General features: G+C 42.3%; 1 protein-coding gene across 3 annotated transcripts in view; it reads left to right on the forward strand.

Annotated features, from left to right (window-relative positions):
• Nucleotides 1–10,952, forward strand: part of DPY30 (dpy-30 histone methyltransferase complex regulatory subunit) — a 23,565-nt gene extending 12,613 nt beyond the window's left edge. The window contains exons 1-5 of one of the 3 annotated variants that reach the window (XM_034764970.1): nucleotides 550–714; nucleotides 2,601–2,672; nucleotides 2,762–2,809; nucleotides 8,518–8,660; nucleotides 10,705–10,952. In XM_034764970.1, coding sequence (XP_034620861.1) covers nucleotides 2,637–2,672; nucleotides 2,762–2,809; nucleotides 8,518–8,660; nucleotides 10,705–10,777 — 300 coding nt within the window. In that variant the 5' untranslated portion in view covers nucleotides 550–714; nucleotides 2,601–2,636 and the 3' untranslated portion in view covers nucleotides 10,778–10,952. Of the gene's footprint in view, nucleotides 1–549; nucleotides 715–842; nucleotides 1,016–2,600; nucleotides 2,673–2,761; nucleotides 2,810–8,517; nucleotides 8,661–10,704 lie in introns of those variants that run through there. The other 2 variants (XM_034764972.1, XM_034764973.1) reach the window with 2 other exon arrangements.
• The last annotated feature ends 8,186 nt before the right edge of the window (nucleotides 10,953–19,138 follow it).

Genomic DNA, 19,138 nt, shown 5'->3' on the forward strand with positions numbered 1-19,138 from the left:
AACAAGGAGTCTGGTGGCACCTTAAAGACTAACAGATTTATTTGGGCATAAGCTTTCGTGGGTAAAAACCTCACTTCTTCAGATGCATCCGAAGAAGTGAGGTTTTTACCCACGAAAGCTTATGCCCAAATAAATCTGTTAGTCTTTAAGGTGCCACCAGACTCCTTGTTACTTTTACTATATGTATGCTATAATTCTGGCTCCCTCCTCGGTTATATTACCAGCTAACCTGACTGCAGGTGCGTCTACACTACATGCTGCTGCCTGCGAGGCATGCTAAGCCGCGCCTCTTCCCTATGCCGCTCCATCCTCCCCTTGACTCCAGAGCAGCGGTGCAGGGCCATGCCTGCAGACCCGCGCGCCACCTGGCCCGAAGCTACGCGGACGGCGGCTCCAGCAAGCAGACCTCAATGGGTGGGGCTATAGCCACTGACGGTCACGTGTCTGATGATGCTCGAGGACCCCAAGCCCGGACTTTTTCCATTGCCCTGTCTGATGGGGGCGGGGCTTCTCTTCGCGCAGGCGCATTTGGGTGGTCGCAGCAGCGCCACTTCCTTCACTTACGGCAAAACAATTTACGACATCCCCCCAAGCGTGCTGTTGTTAGTGGCTGACGCTGCCGAGAGTCTCCTGTAGCCTCGCAACGATTCTTCCCTCCTTCCCTGCGGTGCGACTCGCCGCCGCGTCCGCTCCGTGGAGCTGCTGTCCCGAGAGGTGAGAGCGGTCCCACGGCCGGGGAGCGCGGGCAGCGCTGGGTCCCTCACTGCCCGGCCCCGCCCCGCCCCGCTGGGCGAGTGTGAGACTGGAGGGGGCAGAGCGGGCGGGGCTGCGATGGAGAAGGGCTAGTCCGGTCCGGGTCAGCGCCAGTGTCGCGTGCCCGCTCCCCGGCGCGGGAAGCCTCGGCTGTGGCCCGGCGGGGCGCGGACGCCGGCACTCGGCCGCACAGGGAGCCCCTCGCTACCCCCAATCGCTGCAGGAGCCGCCGCAGCCCGGGCCGAGCTAGCGGGTTCCTGCGGTACCAGCTGCGCCGGGCCGGTGGGGGGTGGAGGGAACCGAGCAGGAACGTGGGGTTGTCCCAGGCTGGCATGTAACCTCTTGCTGGGGGGGCACTTCGTAAGACAGGAGCGTTTGTTTTTTCTTGTCCTCTGAGCTGTAATGCTGGCCCGGACTGCTGGTATCGGAGGTGGCCGTGACAGGGAGTGGGTTGGGGTTCGCTCGGTGGGATTTATTTCTCCTGAAATGGGAACTCTCCCGTATGCCGAAGCGATGCTCCTTCGCCTGTTTTAAGAATAATTAAAAACGAGAAGCCGTTGTAAGCCAGCTCTCAACGCCTGCTTCTCTCCCCTCGTCTCCTTCTTTGCTGGAGGAGCTCTTGGACGTCTCTGAATATACATTTCCTGTACTCTAGCACCTTAGTGGAGGGAGTGGGATTGTTTGGGTCCTCTAGGCGATATTGTAATACAAATACATAATAGATATCCCTTCTCTGAAATGATCATTAACTGCTGGAGTTAAATGAGTGTTAATTGTTGAAACACTCTCTTCCCCACTCACTGGACTGGCTTTCTTTCACTTGACTCTTGAGGATGTCAGTTTCATTAGTTCTTTATTTACTATAGAGCAGCAGTTCTAAGATTGTATGGTGGGCTTCCCAAGGGAGGTGAGGGAATGTGTCAAGGCAGGCGAGAGTTGTGTGGGGTTTTTGTTTTTGGGGTTTTTTTTTAAGAGCTCTGGCTGTCAGCCTTGGCTGGCTGGGATTTGTGCACAAGGGCCAGGCACACTCAGTAGGCGGAGATAAAAGGGACAGCCAGAGCCCCATCACCTGAGCTTTGGCTCTCCTCCCTGCCATCCCTCACCTGGGCTCGGGCATTCAGCCATGTGGTGGCAGCAGCAGCATAGAAGTAAGAGTGACAATGGGGTGCTAAGTCTGTTGTGAAAAGTGATTTCACGTTGCCACCCTTACTTTTGTGCTGCTGTGGGCACAGTGCTGCCTTCAGAGCTGCTGCTCTCCACTCTGCCTTCAGAGCTAGGTGGCGGTATATGTACTTGGCAGGGGATGGCATAAATGACTAAAGACACAAAGAAGGGGGGCCCAATCAAAGAAGTTTGAGAATGACGGCTATAGAGTCATATAGGGTAGAAAAGACAAAACAAGCAGAATACAGATTTTTTTTAAACAAATGTCTCAGGCCTTTAAATGTTATAGAGATTTGAAAAAAAGGAACAAGTCTTGTTTAAAAAAACGATGCTGGTCTCCTTTAACACTAACTTGTGCAGTCAGTTCTAGATGTCTCTGGACCACATATGCACATTTGGTAATTCTGACTGAACTAACCTTGTCTGAAACTTTTCTTTTAAGTTACTTTGCCTGAGTTTATTTCACATGTTCTTTTGAAAAACTTCAGATTTTTTTATACAAGAAAAATATGGTTCACAGAGCTGAGGGGGAGGGAAAAGACCCAAACCTAACTGGTGGTAACTCTTTGCATGATGGTAACCAAAATTGTCAACCATATTTTAATTGTCAACTAACTTATTTTTTTATTGATTTTAATGTTCTGACAAATTGTTTCATTTTGTTTTGTTTGTTACTTCCCAAGATTGTAGCACATTTGGTGACTTCCAAGTTTTAAATCATGGATACAGAACAGATCATGGAGGGGCAGGCACAGGTATAGTAAGAAACTTTTTACATTGATTTTTCTATTAGCAAATACATAAAGTGCATTTTGGTTTTGCTGACTAGCATGTTGTTTTACAGGTTCCAGAAAATCCTCATGCTGAATATGGCCTTACAGAAAATGTAGAGGTAACTAAGATTTAATTGTTCTCAAATGCAATTGAAGTAGTATTTCTGATTTGGGAAAAATATGGGTTTAATTTAGCTAAAATGATTGCAGAAATCAGACCGAAAATACAAGGAACTGAGTTCTTTTGAAAGCAATAGGAGATGAAGGGTGTTTAGCATGACTCGGTAAGTGCTAGTACTGTGCACAATTGACTTCTTAATAGTATATCAATATTGCTGGTTGGGCTGCTAGCATTCTGTTTCTAGTCCAGCAGAAATAATGACCCCTTTTGTGTGGTGGGTTTGTCTTTCTTTCTTTCTTTCTTTATTTTTAAGTGCTATATACAACTTACCTCCACTACCTCTTCCATTGGTGTGTGTCAGAAGAACCTGTTGTAACACTTCTTGGGGTCACCCAAAGCCTCTTGTATGAATCACTACCACCTGCTTACAGCATGAGAGAGCAGTGTCTTTGCCAACTGAGGGGAAAATGCCTCCCAATTCTGACAGCCACTGGCAGCACAAGCACTCCGCTCCGGGCCCCACAACCCTGGCTTTTTCTGTCTGCATGCTAAAAATTTACATGCACCCTGTGGTTACACTTGAGTGCCCAGTACTGTGCCTTCTGAATTCCTGTGGTGTACACTGATTCACTGCCTCCATGGAAGCAGTGCACCCTGATTTACCAGCCTTACCTCAGTTCAACACTGTCCTTAACACAATAACTCCTCACTTAACGTCCTCCTGGTTAACGTTGTTAGGTTGCGGATTTATTAGAGAACACACTCGTTTAAAGTTGCGCAATGCTCCCTTATAATGTTGTTTGGCAGCCGCCTGCTTTGTCCACTGCTTGCAGGAAGAGCAGCCCTTTGGAGCTAGCTGGTGGGGGCTTGGAACCAGGGTGGGCTGGCAGTCCCCCTATCAGCTTCCCCAAGTTCCCTGTGCGGCAGCTGCCCACCAGGCTGTCAGTTGCTAGGCAGTTCAGGTGTCCGTCCCTCCCCCGCACTGCCGTGTGCTGCTCCTGCCCTCTGCCTTGGAGATGCTTCTGGGAGCCTCCTGCTTGCTGTGCGAGGACGGGGAGAGGAAAGAGGGGTGCTGATGTCAGAGTGTTGCCCTCCCCCTACTCCTGTGCCCTGCTCCTGTACCCCATCCCCACAGAGCAGGGGGGACTCAGAACAAAGGGAGCTTGCTGGCAGCAGCTGCTGTCTCAACTTCCTGATCTGTTTAAAAAGGCAGAGTGTGGTCAGCATACTTAAAGGGGCAATACGCCTCTGTCTCTCTCTCTGTTTCACACACACATGCACCACCCGGCACTTTGGAAAGTGGAGGGAGTTGTGCACTCCATTGGGATAGCGTGGGTTCATCATCACGTTCAGTTTCCATAGGAAATGTTTGCAGCCACTGCCATGCATCTATTGTGTCTCCTCCCTCCATTTGTGCTGCCTTGTAGAGTGTGAGGCTGCATTAACAATAATGTGTTAACCCTTGAGGGCTCAGCCGAGTGCTAGTTAATCATTTAGCAACAAGGCATTCCCTGAGAAATATCCCACCCTCTTCTACCCTCTGACTTCACCACCTCAGCCAAGCTTCACAATCATCATTGCTGAGTACAGTATTAAATTGTTTATTTAAAACTTATACTGTGTGTATATATTTATTTCCCTTGGACCTAACTCTCCCCCCCCCCCCCACATTAATTCTTATGGGGAAATTGGATTCGCTTAACATCGTTTCGCTTAAAGTCACATTTTTCAGGAACATAACTACAACGTTAAGTGAGGAGTTACTGTACAAGGGACTTAGATGTGTCGATAATAAAACAAAATTGAAGACTATTAACAGAGCTTGAGATAAAGATTCAAAATAAAAAGATTTGAAAATGTAAGGGTACAGGTAAAAGTGAACCATAAAATGCAATCTATAGCCTATACTTTGACAAATTACTTTCTTGTCTCTAATACGATATTTCTCACCCAGTGGGTAGACCTTGAACCGCATGTCCAGCCCAGAGAGCTTTTCATGAGACACTCCTGCTGGCAGAATGTCGCCTCTGCAAAGGATAACATCTTGTTCCCTTTCCCTTTCTCTTACACAGTTATAGACTGTTATCTCTTAGCCTAGGGAGTCATCTAAACAGAGATTTCTCTTGGGTTTTGTTTGTCTTTGTAAACACTCAAGCCTGCATTTGGTCGAGACAGTGAACACAGGGCTGCCTCCACAGATGTTGATTGCCAGCTCCTAGACTCCCTGGCCTTCAGTGACAAGTTTCACTTCCAACAGTTCTGGAACAAAATATACTATATGTTATATATAGACTGATTCTTGCCTGCATATTTATACCTGCCTCTTGAAATTTCCATTACATGCGTCTGACGAAGTGGGCATTCACCCACGAAAGCTTATGGTCCAATACATCTGTTAGTCCTTAAGGTGCCACGGGACTCTTTGTTGCCTTTTACAGATCCGGACTAATACGGCTACCCCTCTGATATGTTATATAACTCTCATACAAACATCTCACAATAACCATGACAATCAGCTTGATTTTAGCTTTCAGTAAGACTACACATGATCCCCTTTGGTGAAATATTGAGAAGGTGGTCAGAAACAGGAGTTATGACTACCTGGGGATGTTGGCATCACACCTTCTTGGCAACTTTTTATTTATTTGTTTATTTGTTGAGGCGCTGATGGTATATTTGGAAGGGAGGGGAAGCTTTCCATGTTTTCATGCCTTGGAAATGTGCCAAAATAGTCAACTTTTTTCTTCCCCCTCTCTTAATTATTTAAGAGTGCAGTTTTGACACAAACTCTTTGTTGAAAAAAGGTTAGGTTTGGGGAATGACTACTCTTATTGTTATGCATATGTTTGCTAGTTATCAAAAGACAGGTGCCTTCAATTAAGTCCCTCTAACTTTTCTTCTAGTCTAGGCTAATGAATAATAGCATTTAGTCACTTTGTGCTGTTCAAAAGTCCTGTCTTGCTGTTCTCCATCTTGGTCATACTTTTTTGTACTCTTTTCAATCTCCACTGTAGCTATTTTAATGTGATACAACCCAAATTAGTCACTAATCATTGCGCATTTTGTGTATATAATGTTTTTTCTAGGGCTGTCAAGCGATTAAAAAAATTAATCGTGATTAATCGTACTGTTAAACAATAATAGAATAGCATCTATTTAAATATTTTTGGTTGTTTACTACATTTTCAAATATATTGGTTTCAGTTATAACACAGAATACAAAGTGGTGTACAGTGCTCACTTTGTTTATTTTTGATTTCAAATAGTTGCACTGTAAAAAACAAAAGAAATAGTATTTCAATTCAGCTAATACAAGTACTGTAGTGCAATCTCTTTATCATGAAAGTTGAACTTACAAATGTAGAATTATGTACCAAAAACCCCTGCATTCAAAAAACAAAACAATGTAAAACTTTAGAGCCTACAGGTCCACTCAGTCCTACTTTTTATTCAGCCAATCGCTACAAGAAACAAATTTGTTTACATTTATGGGAGATAATGCTGCCCACTTCTTAATTAAAATGTCACCTGAAAGTGAGAGCAGGAGTTTGCATGGCACTGTTATAGCTAGCGTGTCACGATATTTACATGGCAGATGCGTTAAAGATTCATGTCTCTTGATGCTTCAATCACCATTCCAGAGGACGTGCGTCCATGCTCATGACGGGTTCTGCTCGATAACAACCCAAAGCAGTGCGGACCGACGCATGTTCATTTTCATCATCTGAGTAAGATGCCATCAGCAGAAGGTTGATTTGATTTTTTTTGTTTTGTTTTGTTTTTGTTTTTTGGTGGTTCAGGATCTGTAGTTTCTGCATCGGAGTGTTGGTCTTTTAAGACTTGTGAAAGCATGCTCCACACCTCATCCCTCTCAGATTTTAGAAGGCTCTTCAGATCATGGATTGAGTTCTGTAGCTATCTTTAGAAATTTCACATTGGTATGTTCTTTGTGTTTTGTTAAATCTGCAGTGAACGTGTTCTTAAAATGAACATGTGCTGGGTCATCACCTGAGACTACTATAACATGAAATATATGGCAGGATGCAGGTAAAACAGCAGAAGAGGTACAATTCTCCCCCAAGGAGTTCAGTCAATAATTTAATGCATTTATTTTTAACGAGTGTCATCAGCATGGAAGCATGTCGTCTGGAACGGTGGCCGAAGCATGAAGAGGCATATGAATCTTTAGCACATCTGGCACGTAAATATCTTGCGACTCCAGTTACAACAGTGCCATGCAAATGCCTGCTCTCACTTTCAGGTAACATTCTAATTAAGGCGTGGGCAGCATTATCTTCCATAAATGTAAACAAACTTGTTTCTTGTAGCGATTGGCTGAATAAAAAGTAGAGCCTACAAGTCCACTCAGTCCTAAAGTTTTACATTGTTTCGTTTTTGAGTTATGTAACCAAAAAAACCCCCTAAATTTGTAAGTTGCACTTTCATGATAGAGATTGCACTACAGTACTTGTATGAGGTGAATTGAAATACTATTTCTTTTGTTTTTTACAGTGTATATATTTGTAATAAATAAATATAAAGTGAGCACTGCACACTTTGTATTCTGTGGTGTAATGGAAATTGATATATTTGAAAATGTAGAAAAACATCAACAATATTTAATAAAGTTCAAGTGGTATTTTATTGTTTAACAGTGCAATTGTGATGAATTTTTTTTATTAATTGCATGAGTTAACTGCGATTGACAGCCCTAGTTTTTTCTTGCTTTTATGATGCCAGGGTGTGTTCTGTGAGGGGGTTGGTTAGGGTTTTTTTGTTTGGTTTATTTTGTATTTACAGCTACCATGGGCAGACCTCTTCAAGGAATCATCATGGCTAGTTCAATGATCTTACCCCAAATGTTCTTTGCACGTTTAGAATAAATTATAGACTAACTTTCTGTAGTGCTGATTTAAAAAAAAAAAAAAAAAATTCAGTGTGGCAAAATTCTCAATTTTGGAGGAGGTTATGTACATTATATTGTGTGTGTAACAATCCATTTGACAACAGTATAAGACAATTCATTTAATATTTTCTGACCAAGAGGTTACAATATCCATTAATATAGTGGCGCCAAAAAAATAGAGAAAATATATCTATTTTGTGTGTAAGCATTTCAGCTTATTAAAAAGATTAATAACTTACTGTATTGGAGCCTGATTTCACACAGGGATTTGCATGAGTGGATCAAGTACTATGTACCATGGTCTGTTCCAAGTACATTGCTGGCAGGGGAACTCTTGGTAAATGCAAGTGGCCTATCCTGCAAATCCTTCTTGCAGGATTTGGTCCTGCTTTTTGAAGCCTGATACTTCAGATGCTTACAAGAGTAATTTAATGAGGACTGCTTACATAAATAAAATCATTCTAATTTATATCAGTTGGCAGGGAAGAGCCATGAATATAAAAGAGCTGATGAAAATGGTAGTGTAGGGGCTGTCTCCAGTTTCAAGAAACTTACTGTAGATTACATGGCAGCATGCTGTTAGAATCTAACATAAGGCTTTCTGTATTTAACGTAAGAAAACTGACTTCAGATTCTCAACCAAATTAAAAATATGGAGGATATTTAAAAATATTTGAGGATAATTTCACTCATCTTCTAATACCCTTATCTGATTGCTCTTGCTGAATTTCTGCTTTTAAGTAGACTCTTTATGTACTAATATCAATACTTTTATTCACATGATGCCTTGAATTCATCAGAGGATAGTAGAAAATGAGAAGATTAACGCAGAGAAAACATCAAAGCAGAAGGTGGATCTTCAGTCGTTACCTACACGTGCCTACTTGGATCAGACAGTTGTGCCTATCTTACTACAGGGGCTTGCTGTACTTGCAAAGGAGAGGTAAAGAACTTAATGTAGCATTTGTCTCAAAATAAAGGAAGCTCAGATGTGCCCAGGGCCTTTCCAATTAGGGGCTTGCAAAACCACTTTGTCTCCAGCAAAAGCTCATGTACGGAACGTGGGGTGGATGTAATAGCATGTCTATTCTCTTGAGAAGCCAGGATGTGTTCTGTAACTAGCTGCATGCGATGTGAGCTGTATAAGAGAATATCAGTAATCTTATTGTCACAAGGAAATGTAGTGTTAGTGCAAGATTTTCACAGGATAAGAAGAATGCAGTCTGAATAAATAAGTTCTTTAAGTACATTTGTTGTATGGCTCCTCGGGGCGAGAGCCTGGACAGACATTTCACCAGCGTTCTTAACCTGGCTCAGGGTTCTTGAATGAGCCCTGCTCCCTCAGTAAGTAGGTACTCCTCATGCTGTCTCTTACTTTGTTGAACAAGGTAGTTCCAGTACATCCAGCTGGCAATAGCATATAAATTCTTCCTCAGCACTGAGGCCAAATTTTGGCGTTCACACACTGAGAGATTGTGCTGTAGCAGCATACTAATGATACTGTTCCCTTTGTTTAAAGACTTCTTGCCAAGAGACTTCATATATACATTGAACAACAGGGGAAGGATGTTCCTCAGTAGTAACACCCAGTTGTCCTTCCTCTCCAGTTGATTCCTCTCATGTAGGTATAACTGGAATCACTTAAGTGTCATACTGTACATGCTAATAATATCCCTTTGTTGCCGAAGGAACAACCTTTGGTCAATCTTATCAAAAACTGCGAAGGACCACAGTGGACCAAGTTAAAATCATGAGAAGCTTCATACCTCTCCCAGCAGTGTCTTAACCCCAAAAGAACATTTGAGTTTAAACTAGAACCCACCCACATCAATAACTACAGATTTAGTTGCTATATAGAGACAATATAACTGTGTACAGATCTTCTATTGACTTCTTTGGGGGTTCTGCTTTGAATGGAGAGTACTATGTAGTCCTAAATTGATATATCCCAGACCACAATTAAAACTTTTGATGTTTCCTTGGAATGAATGTGATAACCTAATATGTGGGGCGAGACAAATTGGATTACCAGGATTTATGCACTACACTTTTCTAAGGCTGAAGAAAAACAAATCTACTTACCTAGCAAGGCTGTGGTGAGGCTTAATTGTAAAGCAGTTTTCGTGTTAGTGTTTTTTCTTCCAATAATTTCAACTGTTATCACTAGTGTTGGTTAGAAAAAAATATTTGGCAGAAGCAACAAATATCTTTGAGGCAGACTGTTCTAATGGAGGCACTAAACAGTTGCTATTTGAAGTAAATCAAATAACAAGACAAGAACATATCGGACAAGGGAGCTGGCTACTTTAAATCTTTATCTTACCTGGCAGGAGTTGGTGAAATAGGCAAATGCATTGGAAATTACATTAAATACATTCAGTATGTAAACTTGGATAATTCACTTGACTCTTTAAGATGGATGTGGGTTGGAGGGGGAGAAGAGGCGCCAGCCTTTCTAAACTGACTTTTCAGTTTGTCTAGTCAGTGTCACTTCCCTTGTCTCTTATTCCCCTTAGATCTACTCTTCCTTCCCTCTTTCCCATGCAGTCTCCTGTGCTAAGTATACACCCTCCTGAAGCTGGTGTGCATTTACTTGGCACAGCTTAGCCATGCCTCTGCTGCTATTTATATTCTCACTAGCTTGGTGAGAACTAATATGAGTGTGCACATGAGCAGAAGAAGCACACCGCTAGATCATATTGTAGATGTAGCCTAATAATGAAGGTTGTGTAGTGGCTAATCAAGGGCCAGGAAGTGTTGCAAGGGGGAGCTTAATAAATTGAGGAAATTTCTGGTTAGGGAGTTCTCTAGTTGCTGCTGAAGCATGACACTTTGTGTTTGTTGTCATACCACAAAACTGAAAATTTCTAATTTGTCCTGTGCTTTTACAAGTAAGTCTCTGTTTTCAGTGAAGATGAAGAGCTCGCCAGCTCACTTAAATATATGTGACAAATAGTAATTACTCTTGATTTTTTTTATCTCTACAGACCACCAAATCCCATTGAATTCCTAGCAGCGTATCTTTTAAAAAACAAGTCACAGTTTGAGGACCGAAATTAATTCCATGGGAAGAGGAGGACAGTTTGGCTGCTAAACTTACATGCTAATTTGCCATGATTCATTCTTTGCTGTAAAAATCATACAGAACCACCAATGTCTTTCATAACTGCACAATTTCCCTTATCTTTTCTTGAGTTATTTAATAAAGTACATTTTTATTCTCACTAGTCTTAAACTACGTGTTAAGTGTCCTTCAGAATAAAGTATTGAAAGTTCACAGCTAGATGAAAACTTGAATAATTCCAGTTGAATATTTCACCTCAGTACATGAAACAAATATAATGATCTTACTGGTAAGAAATTACTAAAATCAGACTTGGTTTTATGTAGCTCCTTTCCTGTTAGATATCCTAAACTCTTAAAGCCATAAATTCGGTGCTAGTAGTGTAGAATTCAATATTCGCTGCTCCAGCAATGGTAGAAGCCAAGCAGTCATCAAAAGCATGTGAATATCCTTGGACACTAGAACTTTATTTAGTGAGATGGAATGTTTATTAAGAAAGACACCTCACTTCAGAGTCCTGTAGGATCCTTAATTTCCACTTAGACAAGAAGTGGACACAAGGTACCATAGGTGAACATGTCATCTGAACGACAACATCCAATACTGTTGATACATTCATGCTACAGCAATGTGTGATAGAGCATTATTTATTGGTAACTTCCTTAGTAATACATTTTATGGAATAATAACAGAATGGTCCATTTTTTGTATCTACAAATGTTCTTACTATGATCTTGTCCTGCCATTAGTAAAGTTGAATGGAAAAAAAGCATGAAGCATTGTTTGCCATATACCTAACAGCTTTCTTCTAATTCTGGAACATCAGTAGCATTACCGATTTAAAAGGGACACCGCTTGAATGGTGTGAAATTGACTTATTTAAAATAAAATCCCAGTGTCTAATAATAGAGCATCTTTTAAACAGTATACCCCTTAAATTTTATAAATACTTAAAATAACTATATAGATTTTTCTGTTTCCTTGCTGATGTTCAACATGCAATACTTTTTTTATTAATTTTCATTTACAGTAATCTTGTGTCTTATTGGTAACTGCAATAGGTAAGTAAAGTCCAAAATTTTCTTAATACAAGCAGAAGTAGTCAATCTTCTGCAGCCAAATGGTCTCTTGAGTATGGTCTCATGTTTCGCAACATGCATCATCATTATACTCTGTATCCATGCTCCCTATTTCTGCTGTGGGTTTTACCTCTGTGCACCTGAAGAGGAAAGATCAAACCTGTCATCCAGGCTAGAGGGCTTCCCATCCAGTTCTAACTTCTGTTTGATGGCAGCAGTGTCAGGCTGTTTCTAGATCTTTCCTTTGGTGTATAGGAAATTCTTTATAAATATTCTAAATGATCTGCAAATTTGTTCCTTTCCTTGTCCATAGGTAGGAATCATTCTGTGTTTCTCTTTAAGCAGTAGCTGCACCTCCCTTAGAGACAAAATCTATGATCCTTATGTGCATTTGCTCCACAGCCTTTGGTGCTGCTCCAGTTTGCATCCTCAGCCACTGGCCCCTACTATGGGTATGGTAGGAGTGGTTCCCTGGAGTTTGGAACTTGAACTCAATGAAATAGTGCCTATCATGGAGAGGAGCTGTCTCCATTCCAGCCTCCCAACCTGATGTCACAGAAGCTAACAGCTTCCAGTGGCACTTCTGTGTGGTTCCAAGCTCTACCTCAGCAGAAGATGCATTTGGGTCTGTAGAGTCTAGCCCCAGGAAAGTCCCATCCCCTCTGAAATAGGGCTGCACCTCTGTAAACCTCAGAGTGATACCACAGGACCTTGTGACAACTAAGTGAGCATATCTACTGTTCTCTGGTCACCACAAGCCAGCTTCATGAACCACCAACACTGATCAGCTGGAGGTAGGTGCTTTTTCCTAAATGATATGGTGTCCCTCTTTAGACTGTTCTAAAAACATGCCCATCCTTCCTCCTCTAGCAATGCCCCCACTTCAAATTTTTGCAAGTTTTACAAGTTTTAGCAACTTTAATAGTTGCTATTTAACATCTTCCCTAGTTGCTGATGGCATAACAAGTACTTTCATTATAACTGTAACATATGAATACATCATCCTGCTTCTTACCAAATACAGAAGACATTTATTGAATACATCTGCCTCTTATGCATCATGATTGATAGTTTTACCATGGTTGTCTAGAAGTGGATCTATAGTATTACTAGGATTTCATGTGTTCCTGATGTATTTGAAATATTCCTTCTCACTATCCTTAGCCCTACTGGCTGTAGAGTTTTCACTGATTTCTTTATCAATTTGCTGCATTTCCTAACTGCTGATTTGTACTCATTACTCTCAGCCTCTCCTTTTTTCATCTGTTTATATATAGTAACTTCTTTCACTCCCTTCTTAACCAGGAAGGGTTTTTTTTAACCAAAGCAGTCTTCTTTCATGATTGCTAATTTGGTGTTTTAGTAAGCTACTAACACCAATAATTAATTATACACAGCAATCATAATTTACTAGAATCACAGAAAAGGAAAGGTTTATGGAGAGTAACAGACTTCAATCGAATAATTATGTATCAATTCCTTAATTAAAGATGCATTAGTAGAAAAAAGACCTCGTAATTATGAAAGACATTTTTATAAAACTTTGAGGATTAGTTTGTTACTCATATTTTCTTTGCACTGAACTTTTTCATCCAATGTTTTCTTGGTATCTGTCTCAGAATAAATACTTAATGTTATGTAATACTACATAACAGAATATAAAGCATTGTGATCATAGTGCCTGGATGCATAACCTTTTGCTTAACAGGCTCTAAACTTTTTCCTTTTCAACTAGGTAATGTCAGAATGGGATGGCACTTTAAGGGAGTCAGGGTTTAGCCCTCATCTCTGACTATGGAGTGTAATCCTTTAAGGACTAGAGAAGCTTACCTTAACTCCTATGTAAATGTAGCCCTATATGGAGCAGGGTAGGAAAAAGCAGGATTGCTGCAGGGAATAAATAAGCTCCTGCAAAAGACCTTGGCTCAGGGGAAAGGATGTGATTTGAGATATTGAACTTCTGTTTAACAATTTTGTTTGAAGTAAGAAAACCAAGGCTATGAAGAAGAGATTGAAATCCTGTAGCTGGAGAGCATTCTTTAGCGTATGGACTGGTGACTTAGCCCACTGGCTTGCAGGTAACCCAAGCAAAGTATGCAAATGTGTGGAAGCAACCGTTGAGATACCAATTCTCTGTTTTCTCCAAAACTTGCAAGAATGAGTGACCATTGCTGTAGGATATTGGAATACAGACTGGCAACTCTTTGCAATAGTAAGGCTAAAAGCTTGGTTAATAGTAACAGAAATGATCTAATTAGATTTGACTGTCATCACTTCTTAAATAAGAGCACCAATAGATATTTTCTATGTTTACAATACGTTATTTGATTCCCTAATATTCCCATTTTTCACTCTTTCCATATTTCCAATTTAATGAGAATATCCTAGCAAGTTGTCAAGACCTCAGCAGATAATTCCCTTCTTATCTAATTGTGTCCAACTCTTAAAAAGCTAAATAGGCTTAGGCCAAGTTAGTGTTTGGAAGAGTGATTTACCTGAACTAATAATTTCATAACAAAAACTAATTTAAGTTAAAGGAACTTTAAGGTTGCAAAGTTAAATACTCCAAGTTAGGAAATAACCGAATTAAGGCTGCCTACAGCAACTTTAATCCTGTTTCCCTGTGTGTATTATGTGATCACACTATTTCTATTGACTCTGCCTGGTTCATTTCACAGGAAGGATTTCAAGTAAAACACGCGTAAGTATTTGCAGGATTAAGAACTAAGGGTGAAGTCACTTCTGCTTATTTCTCCTCCAACCCCAGATGTGGAACCTACCTTTAGGGTGTTTCATGCACCAGATACATAGGATCCATTCAGCTTTGGTGAGGCATATACATCTTTTCTGTTCTAATTAGAGAGTCTGCACAAACCATGTTTGAAGTTTTCCTGGAGTACCTGAGCACAAATCTCCAGCAAGGAAGTGAGAGGATCAGTAGATTCATTGGTATGACTTCAGGCTGTATTCCCTTTTTGTTTGCTAAAATACAAATATTTACAGATATTCCTACCACACATATAAGAGTAATCCTCTCCCCTCATGTGTTCATCTTTCCCTATGGCAGATGCTATTGTAGGGAGTTAATGTTTCAATGCAAATGTGAAAGGGTGGGTTGCATCACCAAAGGCTCTAAAGTGCTGGCAGAGGAGTGGTCAGAAGAGGGACAATATTGAGAGTGAAGAAGAAAACGCCTGTATTGCCCAAGAATTCAAAGGGAGGAGATTTGGTTGCCGGCTCTAATAGTATGGCTTTCTCAACACAGCCTCTGAGTATTTTGGAAGTCATTAAAAAATTGGAAGGAAACTTGATTCCAGTAGTCTATGTGTAATAGCAATAGAGGGCAGAGTGACTTATGAAGAAAAGCAATGTTAAGTCTATTTTGGATAACATGCAAGGGGTTATAGAACAAACAGTCTCATTCTAAACTTCTGACAGGTGTCCTGATTAATGACAATATAATTTTTCTTCAAAAACTGGGGGAGGAGGGATGTCAAAGAATTTTAACTTGAGTGTTTTGACTTATGAAAAGGGTGATGTTAAAAATCTACACCCACTCCCTTCCCCTTTCTTGATTTAACTTCAGATGAAAAATGACCCTCCTTTGTGTATCACTAAAACTCTTCTTGTTTCCTTCAAATTCTCTGGTGCTTAAAATGCAATTAGTGTTCTACCCACGTCACCTCCATCCTTCCCCAAATGGTTACAATTTAATTGTGCCACTTTGACATTTAGTACTAAGTATTATCACTATTTTAGAGACAATTTGTTAGAAATGAAGCACTACTTTTATTCTAGGAGAAGCGGTTGTTATCGTCCCAGATGCCAGGTTGGGGGTAATAGAAATTAGTGTGGAATTTTTCACTGAGGATAATGCATCTGAAGAACTTAGTCTTTGTTTCAGTATGCAAATTGTCTGTGAAAAGTGTGTGGTGTGATTTCTTCACCCACCCACCCCTTTTTTGGGCAGTTATTGATAATTCTCTGAGACCATTTCCCAGCATGTTTGGAGTCAGGGGCAGGGAGGGAATGGAGAGAAACTCCTGCTGAGGCTAATAGGGAGGCTTCTGTGCGGGGGAATGGACAAACCACTTTCTGGGCGAATAGTGAACTAGGGCTGTGCTGCCCCCTGAGTGGGAGGGGACAGCTTGACTCAGACCAAGACAAGCTTTCAGTTTTTTGTCTTTTGAGCTTGGCAACTGAGAGACAGAACAGCTGGGGGGGGGGGTCCGATTAACTCCCCCTCCCCACAAAGGGGGTCTTTGAACTGCTGTGGAAAAGTTGCATGGATCAAGCAGTTCCAGTGCTGGAGAAACCTGTATCCACAGTGGCAGCTGGAGATCTGCCTGGTGCTGGCTACCCGGAGCCAGCTGAAGCCTCCCCAGGACTCCAGATCAGGGAGCCTGGTAGGAGCCAGGGTGGGATCCACAAAAGGACTTAAGCGTTGCAATGCTGAGCGTGATGACGACTAACTTTTTAGGTACCTAAAAAATCACATGAACAGTGCCACAATCCACAAAGCCAAGCTGGATGCCTAGGCTCACCATACAGTGAATGGGAGAGAGAGGCACCTCAGAATATGAGCCACAAAAACAAGCATGGTAGGTGGGGAGCCACTTAAACTAGCTGACAGGTTTCAGAAACTAGCTGAGGGAAGATGCTCACCGGAGGGGGTATGATAAGCTCTGCCCCTCTCATGGAGATAAGCATCTTCCTGTAGCTCTGACTTTGGCGCCTATCTCTGCTTAGTGATGCGCAAACGGAACCTGTCTCCTGGAGGTGCCTTGGGCACCCAAGCTGTTTCTTGTGGAAATGAGCTAGGGGCCTGGCTCTCTCCACACACACACACACACTGCCAGAGGTGGTTCCTTGTAACTCTCAGTCCAGTTACAACTGAGCAGTGACAGTCTCCTGTGGTGTAGGAAACCTGGGTTCAAGTCCTATTTCTCAGGAGGGTGCTTTAAGCTAGGGGATAGCCTGATGTGGGGCTTCCCAATCTCTTCTATTGAAACTTTCCACTGTAAATAAATAAATGAATGATTGGAGCAGGGGAATTGGACCCAGGATCTCCAACCTCCCAGATGGACATCCTAACTGCTGGACTACAGAGTCATTCTCTCTTTCTGGACCAGTGACTATTTAAGTATTTATCTACAGTGGATCTCTCTCACTCTCACACACACCCCCCTCTCTTTCCCGCCTCCATCAGGTGACCTCTGAGCACATCTACCAGATTGGGCCCTACACAGGAATTAGGCAGCTGAGTGCCTATATTCCCCAGTTTGTGAATTGTTCTGGGGCTTAGGGCAAAGATAGATGTCTCGATGCCTAGAGGGAGGAAGCAATATGCACGCCCAGAGGTGGGAACTTTTACCCTGAAAACTTACTTAGCTAGTGAGTTTAGGCACTTACAGGGTTCAGCAGGAGTTCCATGTATTGCAGAGGACCAAAACTGGGACTTGGGAGCCTACTGTGATGAAATGGGGAATCTGTAATATTTTTATGAATCCTTTGTGTGCCCTGGTTTCCCCTATGTTTCATATGGCTACCCGGTGGTGAGGGGAAAAGGACTGTTTGCTTCTAGGGCAGGCTAAGAGACATAAGTATGAATATTGCCTATTTGTCTGAGGCTGACTGGATCATTAAAAAAGGACCAGCCAGGGCTGACCCCATATCAATGGAGTAGTGTTTCTCAACCTTCTTGTTCTGGTGATCCCCTTTGGACTTAAAAAAACTACCCTTAGGAAAAAATTGCAACCCTCTTACTTCAAGCTTGGGGCTTCAGGCATCAGCCCTGCTCAGAGTGTGAGGATAAAACATGTATATTAACTTTGCAGGGCCCCCTGTGGCATGGTGCCCGTGGCAATTGCCCTGCTTTCTACCCCCTAATGCTAGCCCTGCTTTTGACCCTCCCTGCCCCACCCCTACTCTGACCACCCCCTGGGGGTCACAACCCCCGGGTTGAGAAATACTGCAATGGAGAATCTGAGAAAACAATGGAAAACCTAATCACCAGAAAGTTGACACCTAGCAACCAAGGAGGTGGAGGAAGATGGATTTCCCTGCTTCCTGGCAGGGAAGCTGAACAAGGCCCCTAACTGGAGAACAAAGGACTGGGAAGCGTAAGGTGGGGGGACAAGAATTGGTTGCTGAAAGGAGACGGGTCTTACGAGGAAACTGTCCAAGGAAGTGAGACAAAGCCTGAACATGGAGTTTGTTAACCTTGATTGGGCTCTGAGCTAGCCAGATGGACTTGGACTATGGCCTTCTATGCTGTGGCCCAGTTGACTAATAAACCCTTTTGTTTTGACGATGCTATTTGAGTGGCACTGCAAATACTGGTTGAGGTGCACTAATCTCCGAAGAGTGTACGAGTCTCTATCAGGAGTCTATCTCAGTTAAATTCACTGAACAGAGATCACTGTATGAAGCAGGAGTGTTGGAGCCCCAGAGACTCAGTCTTGGGAGGCTGTGAGGCCAGGTGGCCTATCCTGAAGGAAGAGCAAGTCCCCTTGGGGTTCTGGCACACTGAAGGGGTTCTGCCCAGGGCTGAAGATGCAGTAAGGGTTCTTCTGTGTTGAAGCTGGCCAATGTTCACAGCCCTGCAGTACTCCTCTCTGGACTCAACCTCAGCATGCCATCTGCCTAGAAAGATGCCCAGCAGGGAGCTGGGGTTAGGAGGCAGGGAACTGATTGATTTGTTAAATGTTTAGTAGATACTTACTAATTAAACCCTAACCCTTTCCTTCCCCAGATTGTATTTTCCCTGCTCCCAGCAAAGTTCTCCTTTATTATATATCAGAGGGGTAGCCGTGTTAGTCTGAATCTGTAAAAAGCAACAGAGGGTCCTGTGACACCTTTGAGACTAACAGAAGTACTGGGAGCATAAGCTTTCGTGGGTCAGAACCTCACTTCTTCAGATGCAAGTAATGGAAATCTCCAGAGGCAGGTATATATCAGTGTGGAGATAACGAGGTTAGTTCAATCAGGGAGGGTGAGGTGCTCTGCTAGCAGTTGAGGTGTGAACACCAAGGGAGGAGAAACTGTTTCTGTAGTTGGATAGCCATTCACAGTCTTTGTTTAATCCTGATCTGATGGTGTCAAATTTGCAGATGAACTGAAGCTCAGCAGTTTCTCTTTGGAGTCTGGTCCTGAAGTTTTTTTGCTGTAAGATGGCNNNNAAGGTAGCCATCTTACAGCAAAAAAACTTCAGGACCAGACTCCAAAGAGAAACTGCTGAGCTTCAGTTCATCTGCAAATTTGACACCATCAGATCAG

Source organism: Trachemys scripta, chromosome 3 (assembly GCF_013100865.1).
Source record: "Trachemys scripta elegans isolate TJP31775 chromosome 3, CAS_Tse_1.0, whole genome shotgun sequence".
NCBI lineage: Eukaryota > Metazoa > Chordata > Testudines > Emydidae > Trachemys > Trachemys scripta.